The sequence below is a fragment of the Rutidosis leptorrhynchoides genome, chromosome 1 (assembly GCF_046630445.1).
Source record: "Rutidosis leptorrhynchoides isolate AG116_Rl617_1_P2 chromosome 1, CSIRO_AGI_Rlap_v1, whole genome shotgun sequence".
NCBI lineage: Eukaryota > Viridiplantae > Streptophyta > Magnoliopsida > Asterales > Asteraceae > Rutidosis > Rutidosis leptorrhynchoides.
Window position 1 is genome coordinate 89,378,534 of NC_092333.1, and position 12,373 is coordinate 89,390,906.

Below are 12,373 nucleotides of genomic sequence, written 5' to 3' on the forward strand. Positions count from 1 at the left end.
TTAAGGCTCAACTCGAGCCGAGCTCGAGCTCGAGCTTTATGAATATCAGACGAGCCGAGCTCGAACACTACCAAACTTGGCTCGTTTACACCTCTACTTTCTAGGTTCGAGCTTTACCCTGATGCCCGCTTTTGTATCTTTCTTTTGTTGACATTTTTTTTTAATTGTCTCAGTTTCTATATAAGCGTCCGTATTTTTAGTCAAAAAAAAGTGTCTTCCACTTCATTGTGCTTTTAGAACATTCAAGAGGAGTATTCAATATGAAATGTTGACAAAACTTTTAAATTCCTTTTTTTTCGTGCACAATATTAAATTTCAAATTTCTTTGAATAGTCACCCTTATTTACTAAAGTGTGAGTCATACAAAATTGACATACTAGCTAGTAACACTTTAATTCTTTACTTTTTAAAGACAATCTCACGTACCCTACATGATTTATTTAAGAATGTCCACCCTAGACTTGAATCCATATAACCTTATTAATTTGAAGTGTTCATTGATACCATTAAACCAATAGCTCATTGATAGTAACGGTGTAATGCAAGAACAAAGACATACATTTCAAATTATTGGGAGATAGTACATTTATAGCTATAATAAAATTTCTTGGCTTTTCAGAAAAGAAAAAAAAATATTGGGAGATAAAATGTGATTCTTTAGGTTGCCACCATCACATCATCCCATTCTAATTCCTTAAACTTTGTTTTTATAGGTCACTACTCTACAACAAATCATCATTACTGTTAACAAGCATAATGGCCCAAAATGCAGGCAGTTAACTTGGGACCAACCTTTAGTTAGACCAATTTTCAAAAATCAATATCTTATAACCAGTCACGGTAACAAACTAGCACCAGGATATTTGCTACAAGTAATTTTTTTGTGGATGACTAAACCATGTGATATGATCTAGTGACAGCCTGACTTTTGCTTCACATATTTCAAAAATTCTATATTCTTGAGGGGTTCGAGAAGCAAACTTTGAGGATTTTCCCCCGTTTAATTATCCTCGGGGGTTTTCCCTTCCTGATCTCCAGGTGAGTTTCCTCTGTAGCTTGTGTGGGTGACAATAATCGCGAAGGTGATTTTGTCCCCTGTAAGTGATGTCAAAATAGCCGTTCACAAAAAAAAGTTCCACTATAACACCGTAATGTCTCTAGTATCACATGCACCTTGTAACATACATGTAGCTTCGCCTCACCGTTTGGCATTAACAGAATAACATTCTTTTTCAATAGTCTTCCTTTCGAAAAAGCCACACCATTGATAGTATTGTGGTTGATTGGTTGATTCGTCGATTTGTCGATTCGTCCTCTAGTACATTAAGAAATCTGGAATTTACTGGAATAATTTGGTTGTAAAACCCTTAATTTTCTTGTATTTTTATTAACTTTTCGCCAGTTTTGTAACATAATGCCATCCAATTTATTATTATTTTTTTAAAAAATTCAGTTTTTAAAAACAATTCATTTATTTATTTTTTGTATTATACAAAAAAAAAATAAAGAATACAAATTACAAATTATATACCTATATCTAAAAGACATAGGTGAAATGAATAGTACTATTCCTTTTTCAATTTTACCAAACTAAACCCCCTAACTTTTATTAAAATACAAATCGAACCCTCACTTTATACGTATATTTTTTTCAGATTTCACAAACTTAACCCCCTAACTTTTATTAAAATACAAATCGAACCCCCACTTTACTAACTTTTTTTTTTTACTAACATTCAATTTTCACAAACTTAACCCCCTAACTTTTATTAAAATACAAATCGAACTCCCACTTTACGTATATTTTTTTCAAATTTCACAAACTTAACCCCCTAACTTTTATTAAAATACAAATCGAACCCCCACTTTACTAACTTTTTTTTAAAATAAAACCCGAACGCTAAAAGAAGAAACTTTCACAAAAGGAACAACCCTTCAATGTTAGATGTCGAAAAAAATTCTTTTTTACAAAATAGATCAAGACTTTTTTTTAACTCGCATTCAAAACGGAGCCCCCGGCGCGAAGCGAGGGCTCCACAACTAGTTGAAATAAAAATATGAAAATGAATGAATACGAATTAGGTTGAAACAACGCTTGCGTATCTGTCAATTGGTATATCCTCATATATATCTCTTATGTGTTCGTATATTTTGGGACCTGATCACGTGGCTAACCTTTTCTCGTCATCAATCATCAAACCACCACCAACACAGATTCGCCCATCACCAAAAAACCCCCTAACCCACGATCATCATCAATTCATATGAATCTTGTTTTTTAATTGACAGCATCAGCACGCTAGTATAAAGTGACTCAATTCTCGATCATAATCAGCAATGAGAGGTGGATTTTCAGTCCCTGGTGATTACATATACTTCAAGTCACAGGTCCCTCTTCACAAGATCCCCGTAAGTTCTTCCTTTTAATCATGAATTCTTCCGATCTTTTACTTGATTTATTATAATAAAATGAATTCTTTTCTTCTTTCAATTATGACAAAACCCTGTGTTTATTTAGATTGAGCATCAAGTGTTTGATGTAATGTCCCAGTGGACCTGAATTTGTTCCAATTGTAGAAAATCACTTTAAATTTGAAGGGGGTATTGTTTATATTATTTGAGATTAATAAGTGGGCTATATGTGTATGTTGTTATAATTCAGTAGGCTTATAACTACCTTTAGTGGTTTGATTCTTGATGTTATAATTCAGTAGGCTTATAACTACCTTTAGTGATTTGATTCTTTATTAAGAATACTAATAATGAAGTGTAAGAACAAAGATGATAATGGAGAGAAAGAAAGAAACACTTTGTAAGTGTGAGAAATGGTGCAAGTTTAATGCTTGCATTCATGGCTATTTATAGCAAAAATATCACAAGTTTAGGTAATACAATAATATTACTTTTGTGTATCAATAATTGACTATCCATTTATATATATATTTATATATTATAACACTCCCCCTTGGATAGCAATTTTGTTTGTTGAAGATCAACTGTAAGTTACTGCCTCGTTAAAAACCTTGCTAAAGAAAACCCAGTGGGAAAAACTTTAGCTAAGGGAAAAAGAGTGCAGCATGGAGTTGACTCCCCCTCAAGTAGACATCGCTTCAGTTGTTACATCTTTTGAACATGTCTCATACCAATGTTATGAACGTGTGTTCTGAAAATAGCAGTTGGAAGTGCTTTCGTGAAAAGATCAGCAGAGTTTTTGCTGGATTGAACATATCTCATTTCAATCTCGTTGTCCTTAATGAGATTTTGAGTGTATGAGAAGAATCTAGGAGGTATGTGTTTGGTTCGGTCACTTTTGATATACCCTTCTTTCATCTGTGCTATGCAAGCTGCATTATCTTCATAGATAATTGTTGGACTTTTATCGCGTTCTAGTCCACAAGAATCAGTAATGATTTGTGTCATTGATCTCAACCAAAAACATTCCCGAGTAGCTTCATGTAATGCAATCACTTCGGCATGATTTGATGATGTAGCAACAAGTGTTTGTTTTTGAGAACGCCATGATATTGCAGTACCTCCATTTAGGAATACATATCCAGTTTGAGATTTAGCTTTATGTGGATCAGATAAATAACCTGCATCAGCATAACCAACCAAATCTTGTTTTGATTCGTTAGAATAAAATAATCCTAAATCAGTAGTTCCTCGAAGGTATCGAAATACGTGTTTGATCCCATTCCAGTGTCTTTTGGTAGGAGCAGAGCTGAACCTTGCCAACAAATTAACTGCAAAAGAAATGTCAGGTCTTGTACAATTTGTAAGATACATAAGAGCTCCAATTGCACTAAGATATGGTACTTCTGGTCCAAGAATATCTTCATGATCTTCACATGGACGAAATGGATCAGTTTCAACATTGAGTGATCTAACAACCATAGGAGTACTTAATGGTTTTGCCTTGTCCATATTGAAACGTTTCAAAATCTTTTCAGTATATGTTGTTTGATGTACAAGTAAACCATTAGGCATATGCTCAATTTGTAAACCAAGGCAATACTTGGTTTTTCCGAGATCTTTCATTTCAAATTCTTTCTTTAGAAGTTGAATGGCTTCATAGATCTCTTTATTTGTACCTATGATGTTAAGATCATCAACATAAACAGCTATGATCACATATCCGGATGTTGTTTTCTTAATGAAAACACAAGGGCAAGTAAGGTTATTTGTATACCCTTTGCTTATCAAGTAATCACTTAATCGGTTATACCACATACGTCCCGATTGTTTTAACCCATATAAAGATCTTTGTAATTTAATCGAATACATTTCTTTGGGTTTTGCATTTGATGCTTCTGGTACCTTAAATCCTTCAGGTATCTTCATATATATATCACTATCAAGTGATCCATATAGATAAGCAGTCACAACATCCATGAGATGCATTTCTAAATTTTTAGAAACTGCCAGGCTGATTAAGTATCTAAAAGTAATTGCATCCATAACAGGGGAATAAGTTTCTTCATAATCAATTCCCGGTCTTTGAGAAAAACCTTGAGCTACAAGTCTAGCTTTATACCTTGTAAACTTCATTTTTCTCATTTCTTTTTCGGACAAAATCCATCTGTATCCTACAGGTTTCACATCTTTAGGAGTGAGAATGATGGATCCGAAAACTTTTCTTTTATTGAGTGATTCTAATTCAGCTCGTATTGCTTCTTTCCATTGAGCCCAATCATGTCTATTTTGACATTCAACCATAGATGTTGGTTCTGGATCATCATCATTATTCATGATGTCATATGCAACATTAAATGAAAATTTCTCATCAAGATTTTTCATTTCATTTCGGTTCCATAATATTTTTGAATATGCATAATTGATTGCAATTTCTGTATTGACATCATCAATCTCCTCTACAGTAGGAGTACTGATTTGTGGTTCTTCTTGAACACTTTCTTTTACTTCATTATCAGCTGATTTTCTTTTTCGAGGATTTTTATCCTTTGAACCAATTGGTCTTCCACGTTTCTGACGTGGCAAAGATTCATGAGTGACGTTATTGCCAGCTTTTGGAATTTCAATTCGAGCTGGAGTATTTACTGCTGGTATATATGATTTTGTCACCGTTTTTGTATCTGTAAATGCATCAGGCAATTGATTTGCAAGTTCTTGTATATGCATTATCTTTTGAACTTCTGTCTCGCATTCTTTTGTGCGAGGATCAAGATACTTTAATTGAGGTTCACACCATGAAACATCATTTTCTTTATTTTTCATTTCTCCCCCTAATCTAGGGAACAATGTTTCATTAAAATGACAATCAGCAAAACGTGCTGTAAAAACGTCACCTGTCATAGGTTCAATATACCTTAATATTGAAGATGTTTCATATCCAATATATATTCCCAACCTCCTTTGAGGACCCATTTTTGTACGTTGTGGTGTCGCAATTGGAACATACACTGTACAACCAAATGTTCTAAGATGGGAAATATTTGGCTCTTGACCAAAAGCAAGTTGTAGGGGGAATATTTATGACTTGCACTTGGTCTGATGCGAATCAATGCAGCAGCATGTAAAATTGCATGACCCCATATAGATACAGGGAGTTTTGTTCTCATTATCAATGGTCTAGCTATTAACTGTAAACGTTTAATCAATGACTCGGCTAAACCATTTTGTGTATGCACATGAGCAACAGAATGTTCAACAACAATTCCTATAGACATGCAATAGTCATTAAATGCTTGAGATGTAAATTCACCAGCATTATCAAGTCTCACCCTTTTAATGGTGTAATCAGGAAAATGAGCTCTCAATTTAATAATTTGGGCAAGAAATTTTGCAAATGCCACATTACGGCTTGATAACAGACAAACATTAGACCATCTGCTAGATGCGTCTATTAGAACCATGAAATATCTAAATGGTCCACATGGTAGATGAATTGGTCCACATATATCACCTTGAATTCTTTCAAGAAACATTGGTGATTCTTTCTCAACCTTAAGTGGTGAGGGTCTAGTTATCAATTTTCCAAGAGAGCAAGATGTACATGGAACCATTGTATCATGATGAATTTTTCTATCCTTTAGTGGATGTCCATGAGTACATTCAATAATCCTTTTCATCATTGTTGATCCTGGATGGCCTAATCTGTTATGCCATAAACTGAATACACCATGATCAATATATTTTTCGTTAACTACCATATGTATTTTTGGTACATTTATATGTGTATAATGTAATCCAGAACTAAGTCTTGGCAGTTTTTCAACCACATGACTCTTGTCAGTGATACTTAAATATTTCTCATTTTCTGTTGTCACTGACTGATAATCATACCCGTTAAGGTATATGTCGGAGAAAACTCAATAAATTTCTGCTTGACTTGGGAGAAAATAAGGCATCATTTATTAAAAATTTTGTACCATTTGGTAGTATGAAATTTGCCTTTCCTATCCCTTTTATCAAGTTAGCAGGTCCTGATATTGTATGTATAGTTCCTTCCGTTGATTTTAGATCAATAAAATATTTCTCGGATTTAAGTATAGTGTGTGTAGTTCCACTGTCTGCTATACAGAGATCTCCACCACTTGATTGATGTTGTATTCCAGCAAAATTCATATTGAACTTCATATATAAGAAATAAATAGTGAGTACATTAATATTACACAATATTTTACACGCAAATAGATAGTACTGAAACATTTAGCAAACATAATGACAAAGACAGATGATATTAAATCGTTTATTTTTCGAAAGACACACAACTTAAACATTCAAGAAATCTTCATATAAATCAGATGGTTTCTCAGTGACCGTTGGATCGACGTTATCCACAAAGTTTACTTCCTTTTCTTTATCTTTCAGCGAATCCTGATACATCTTAACAAGATGTTTAGATGTTCGGAAAGTATTAGCCCAGTGGCCCATTCTACCACATCTGTAGCAAGATTCTTCAGAATTTTTAGAAGAATTTTCTTCAACATCTTGTTTAGTGGGCTTGTTTTGTGGTTGATATTTATATTTTCGTGGATTATTATTTCTTTGACCACCACGGCCACGACCACGTCCTCGCCCATTACCATTACCATAAGGATGGTTTCTACCATAGTTATGGCTTTTGGCATGATGATGGTGATGGTTATTATAACCACGACCTTGCCCGCGTCCTTGTCCCTGTTTATAATTATTTGCAGTATTTGCTTCAGGGATTGCAAGTGTACCAGTAGGACGGGATTGCTGATTTTTCATTAATAGCTCATCATTTTGCTCTGCAACTAAGAGATATGAATTAAGTTCAGGATATGTTTTGAACTTTAGCATTCTCAAATTTCTTTGCACTGTGATATTTGCAGCATTCATTGTGGAGAAAGTTTTCTCCATCATGTCTGCATCACTTATTTCATGTCCACAGAATTTAAGTTGTGAACATGTATTATACAGAGCTGAGCTATATTCATTTACTTTCTTAAAGTCTTGGAACTTTAATGTTCTCCATTGTTCCATAGCAGCTGGAAGTAAAATTTCTCTTTGATTATTGAATCTGCTTTTGAGACCTTCCCATAAAACATGGGGATCTTCTACAGTCACATAATTATTTTGTAAGCATTCATCAATATGTTGATGAATAAAGCAACATGCCGTTGCTTGTTCTTTTTCAGAACAAGTGTTGTTTTCATTTATGGCTTCAAGAATGCCCATTGATTTAAGATGCATTTTTACTTTTATAACCCATGGCATGTAGTTGTTTCCAGTTGATTCTAAAGGAGTAAATTTAAGCTTTTCCAGATTCGACATTTTCTATTAAAACAAACAACATGATAAATTATAGTCACTTTATATTCATAAGTATATAAACATTAAACATAAATTTAATATAACATAAATGATAAGTAGGTGACAGTGTCGACCATATGTAAGCAATCATTAATAAATGTTATATAACATAAATATAAATATTAGTAAACATAAATGATAATTAGGCGACAGTGTCGGCCATATAAATGTTAGATAATAGAAATATAAATGTTAGTAACATAAATGATAATTAGGCGACAGTGTCGGCCATATAAATGTTAGATAATTGAAATATAAATGTTAGTAACATAAATGATAATTAGACGACAGTGTCGACCATATATTATTCAGGTGGTATAACCGACCATATATCATTTAGGTGGCAGAGCCAACCATAATTAGTATTAAGATTATCGTGCTGATAACGTGTTATAATTCAGTAGGCTTATAACTACCTTTAGTGGTTTGATTCTTGATGTTATAATTCAGTAGACTTATAACTACCTTTAGTGATTTGATTCTTGATTAAGAATACTAATAATGAAGTGTAAGAACAAAGATGATAATGGAGAGAAAGAAAGAAACACTTTGTAAGTGTGAGAAATGGTGCAAGTTTAATGCTTGCATTCATGGCTATTTATAGCAAAAATATCACAAGTTTAGGTAATACAATAATATTACTTTTGTGTATCAATAATTGACTATCCATTTATATATATATTTATATATTATAACATATGTAAATTTGTTATAAATGATTACATAGTCATATATGCCTATATAAGTATGTTGGTAATTGGTCAACATTAAAAACATTTTTTTGGAAAAATTATACTAGGTATCACAATGGATCATATAGCAACTCAGAAGGGGTTTTAGACTGATTAAAAATAATTAATTTTTAGTTATTGTGTACGAAGAAAAAAAGGATTTTGAAACTAAGTAATGTTTGATTTTGCATTACGATGGCGGGTAGAGCTGCAATGAAGTTATGAAAACCAATAGCCTGACATATATCATCCATCATTAATTTGATATTATGACTATGGTAGTTTGGGCATCATTTTACATTGTATTTTCATAATTTGATGTATGTATGAGTTTTACTTATGAAAATTAAAGGTCTACTCACTTGAGGATTTTGGATTTGGTGAGTGGATTATTATGATGTAAAGCATATCTTCCTAACTATGTTTTGTGACTTGTATTTTAAATGCCGAGATATATGATTTGTTAAACACTTATCATTAAGTTTTACGTTGTTGGTGGGCTCTAAAATCTAAATGATAACATCTATTAAACGTGTCTCATTCTCATTTGATAGAAACTTTTTAGTTTGACATTTTTTGCAGATTGGTACAAAGCAATGGAGATATTATGACTTTGGTCCGAAAGTGGTGCCTCCATTAATATGTCTTCCTGGCACTGTTGGTACCGCTGATGTCTATTACAAACAAATTATGGCACTCTCGATGAAGGTGAGACACTGCTTACTTAATTTGAGCTTTAAGTTTATACAGTATATATTTTAGGAATGAATGTGCTTTTGCTGTATATATAGGTCTGCTGTTTATAGTTGTAAAGTTACATATTTAGGTGATTGAGTGTATAAGAAACTGTGGACTATGATAAGTATCTGGTTATGAAAATTATGGCAACACATTTTATTATTTAATTGGGGAGAGTACATAAAATGACCAAATAGAACATGCATGTTAAGAAAAGAGATGCATCCTGTAAGGTGAAAGTAAAGGTTGCTTTTTTGGATTATAACGAATGAGTACTATGGTATTAGGTTTGCAAACTGCAATTTTTTTGCTTTCTTTTTCAGGGTTATCGGGTGATTTCAGTTGATATTCCTCGTGTATGGAACAGCCTTGAGTGGGTTCAAGCCTTTGAGAAGTTTTTGGATGTTATTGATGTCCACCATGTAAGACTTCTAGCTGTGTAAGATTGCGTCGTATTGTTGTTGTTGTTGCTGCCCGTCACCACAACATTACTCTTTAAAAGTTGCTTGCTTTTGATGATGTCAGACATACAGATATGTAACAAGAGTATAGTATTAGAAATATCAATTTGTTTCAAGAAGTCTTATGATGACTTGCTATTGTAAAACGTGTTCTAAATGAGATTTTTTTTCTCTATAAAAAGTTGAAGTTTTATCCTTAAGTACACTAAATTGGGTGTTAAGAGTTTAATGCATGATGATAGTGCCTAGATTAGAGTTTTTTTAGCTAATTAGATGGAATGAGAATGAAGTATATAATCTGACTCTACAGCATTTGCTTGTTGCTGAAAACTAGATGTGTCAATTTCGACTTATTTCCCTGAAAATGCATTAATTTCAGCTGTATTTGATTTCCAGTTGGTCAAAAGGTTATGCTCTTAGAACTTAGATGAAATGGAAATGGGTCAAATAGGTCAACAGTGTTAAAAGTCAACCAAAGTGTTTTCAAATGCTTAAACCTTCGTATCCCTTTTAAAAATTTGGTAATATTTTTGCATTACATGTTTTTTATAAATCTTATTCAATTTTTATAATCTTATTTATGAACAGATACATCTTTATGGTACATCCCTTGGGGGATTCTTAGCGCTTCATTTTGCTCAACACCGACCACGTCGAGTAAAGTCATTGGTACTCTCGAATGCGTATCTCGAGACTAAATATTTTGCGGCAAACATGCCCTGGGCTCCTGTGTATGTACCCATATAATTTTAAAAAGTTAAACTTGACCATATAATTTAATCAATTAAATTCTTATATCAGATTCATCTTCTTTGTTTGTTTGTTATAGTGTTAGTTGGACCCCTTCTTTTCTGCTGAAACGATATGTCTTAACCGGAATCCCGAGTGGCCCACATGAACCGTTCATCGCCGATTCTGTCGACTTCGTTGTAGCTCAGGTGAAAACTAAATCCTTTCTTTATAGTAAAAGACTAAAATAGCCCTGTGCTGAAAGTGTAAAACTTTTGCAGGTTGAGACCCTGTCAAGGGAGGACTTGGCTTCCAGGCTGACTTTAACAAGTGATAATGCATCGGTTGGACCACTTCAGTTGTCAGATTCTTTGATTACGATAATAGATGTATGGTTTTAGAACTCAGCATGATTATGCGTGTATTATTAGTTCATATTAAAGAAGAAATTTTTCATAAATGAACTGTTTTTTAATCTGTGTTGTTATTATATTTAAAGACAAACGACAAATGTTCAATCCCTCAACAACTGAAAGATGAAGTAAGTGAAAGGTTTCCTGGTGCCCGAAAAGCATACATCAAAAGTGGTGGCGATTTTCCATTTCTTTCACGGCCAGATGAAATTAATCTCCATCTTAAGGTGCTCATCCAGTTTTAAAGTATTACTATTACTACTATTATTATTATTATTATTATTAGTTATTATATTATTATTAGTTAATATTAAGTTTCTTTTTTATACGATCAACAACTACATTTTTAGTTATCTTTGACTCTTTTTACAACACAAGATATAGTGCGGGTTGGGTCATTTTAGTTTGACCCGAACACTTTTACTGTCGAGTTTGCAAAATAAAACAACGATAACAAGTGCAGTACATGTGATTACAAAAGAAATATAATTACAATAATCATAATAATTCAAATCTATTTATACTGCATTTTGGAGGTTGTATACAATAAACTAGACTTTGTGTAACTTTCAACTTGTTTCACCAGTTCGACACAGTTGACCAATTCTGTTGGCAAATTTTTGAAGTTTGACCAATTTGACTTTAGTAATAGCTCATATTGAATCATTCATCAAGCTGTAATTAACATGGTGACAGTTACACCTGAGGCGGGTTGGTGTAGAAGCTCGTGAAGACCTGGTTCCTGGAATCCCAACAGGCGGTGATGGCGGTGGCGGTAGCGGTGCTGGCGGTAGTGGTAGCGGTGCTGGCGGATCTGGTGAACCTAAAGACGATATAGAAGATACCGACCATGCTCCAAGCGGGGACAGGTCAAACACCGGTGAGCCTTCCATCGACAGGGATGAACCTCCACTTGTACCAGAAAGTAGTTATTCTCAAAATTCAGACAAGCAGCCGCTAGGGAACACCGCCAGAGGTTGTGTCACTCTATCGTCTCTTTTACCTAATGATTTCTTTGAGGAAAAAAAAGCCATGTTGGCAAAAATCTGTTTGCCTTTCATGATTGATCTCTTGGTTCATTATTATAAGCTTCCTGTTAGTTTGTTAACTTATTACAGCAATTATAAGCATCATCCCAAGACAAGAATTTGCTTGTAAATGGTGATTTTTTTTGTTTGTAAAATATTGTTGTCATTGCTTTCTTACAGCATTTTGATTTCATTTTGTAGTTTATATATTTAATTTATTATGTGTATAACATATTCATTGTGTTTCACTGTATTTTATTGATTATTGATTCTATTTTCTTATGCTTTTAATAGACATATGTTTTGATATCAGATGATAATAAAGTATTATTGATCTAATAACATGAATTTGTGTCTTGTTTCTTACGGAGTATTAATTTTCATAATATAAATTGTACAAGTGGTATCAGTGGAAGTGTGGAACAGCACTTGTGAAGTTCTGCATATTTTGCAGTGAGGTGGTAGTGTACATG

At 33.3% G+C, this 12,373-nt stretch overlaps 1 protein-coding gene across 1 annotated transcript; it reads left to right on the forward strand.

The window, feature by feature from the left end:
* Positions 1–2,153: 2,153 nt before the first annotated feature.
* On the forward strand, positions 2,154–12,100 carry LOC139862743 (uncharacterized). Its single transcript, XM_071851374.1, has 8 exons — positions 2,154–2,409; positions 9,114–9,239; positions 9,593–9,691; positions 10,319–10,461; positions 10,560–10,668; positions 10,741–10,848; positions 10,959–11,099; positions 11,569–12,100. Exons 1-8 carry the CDS (start codon positions 2,338–2,340, stop codon positions 12,028–12,030), a joined length of 1,260 nt encoding a protein of 419 aa, XP_071707475.1. The 5' UTR covers positions 2,154–2,337; the 3' UTR covers positions 12,031–12,100.
* The last annotated feature ends 273 nt before the right edge of the window (positions 12,101–12,373 follow it).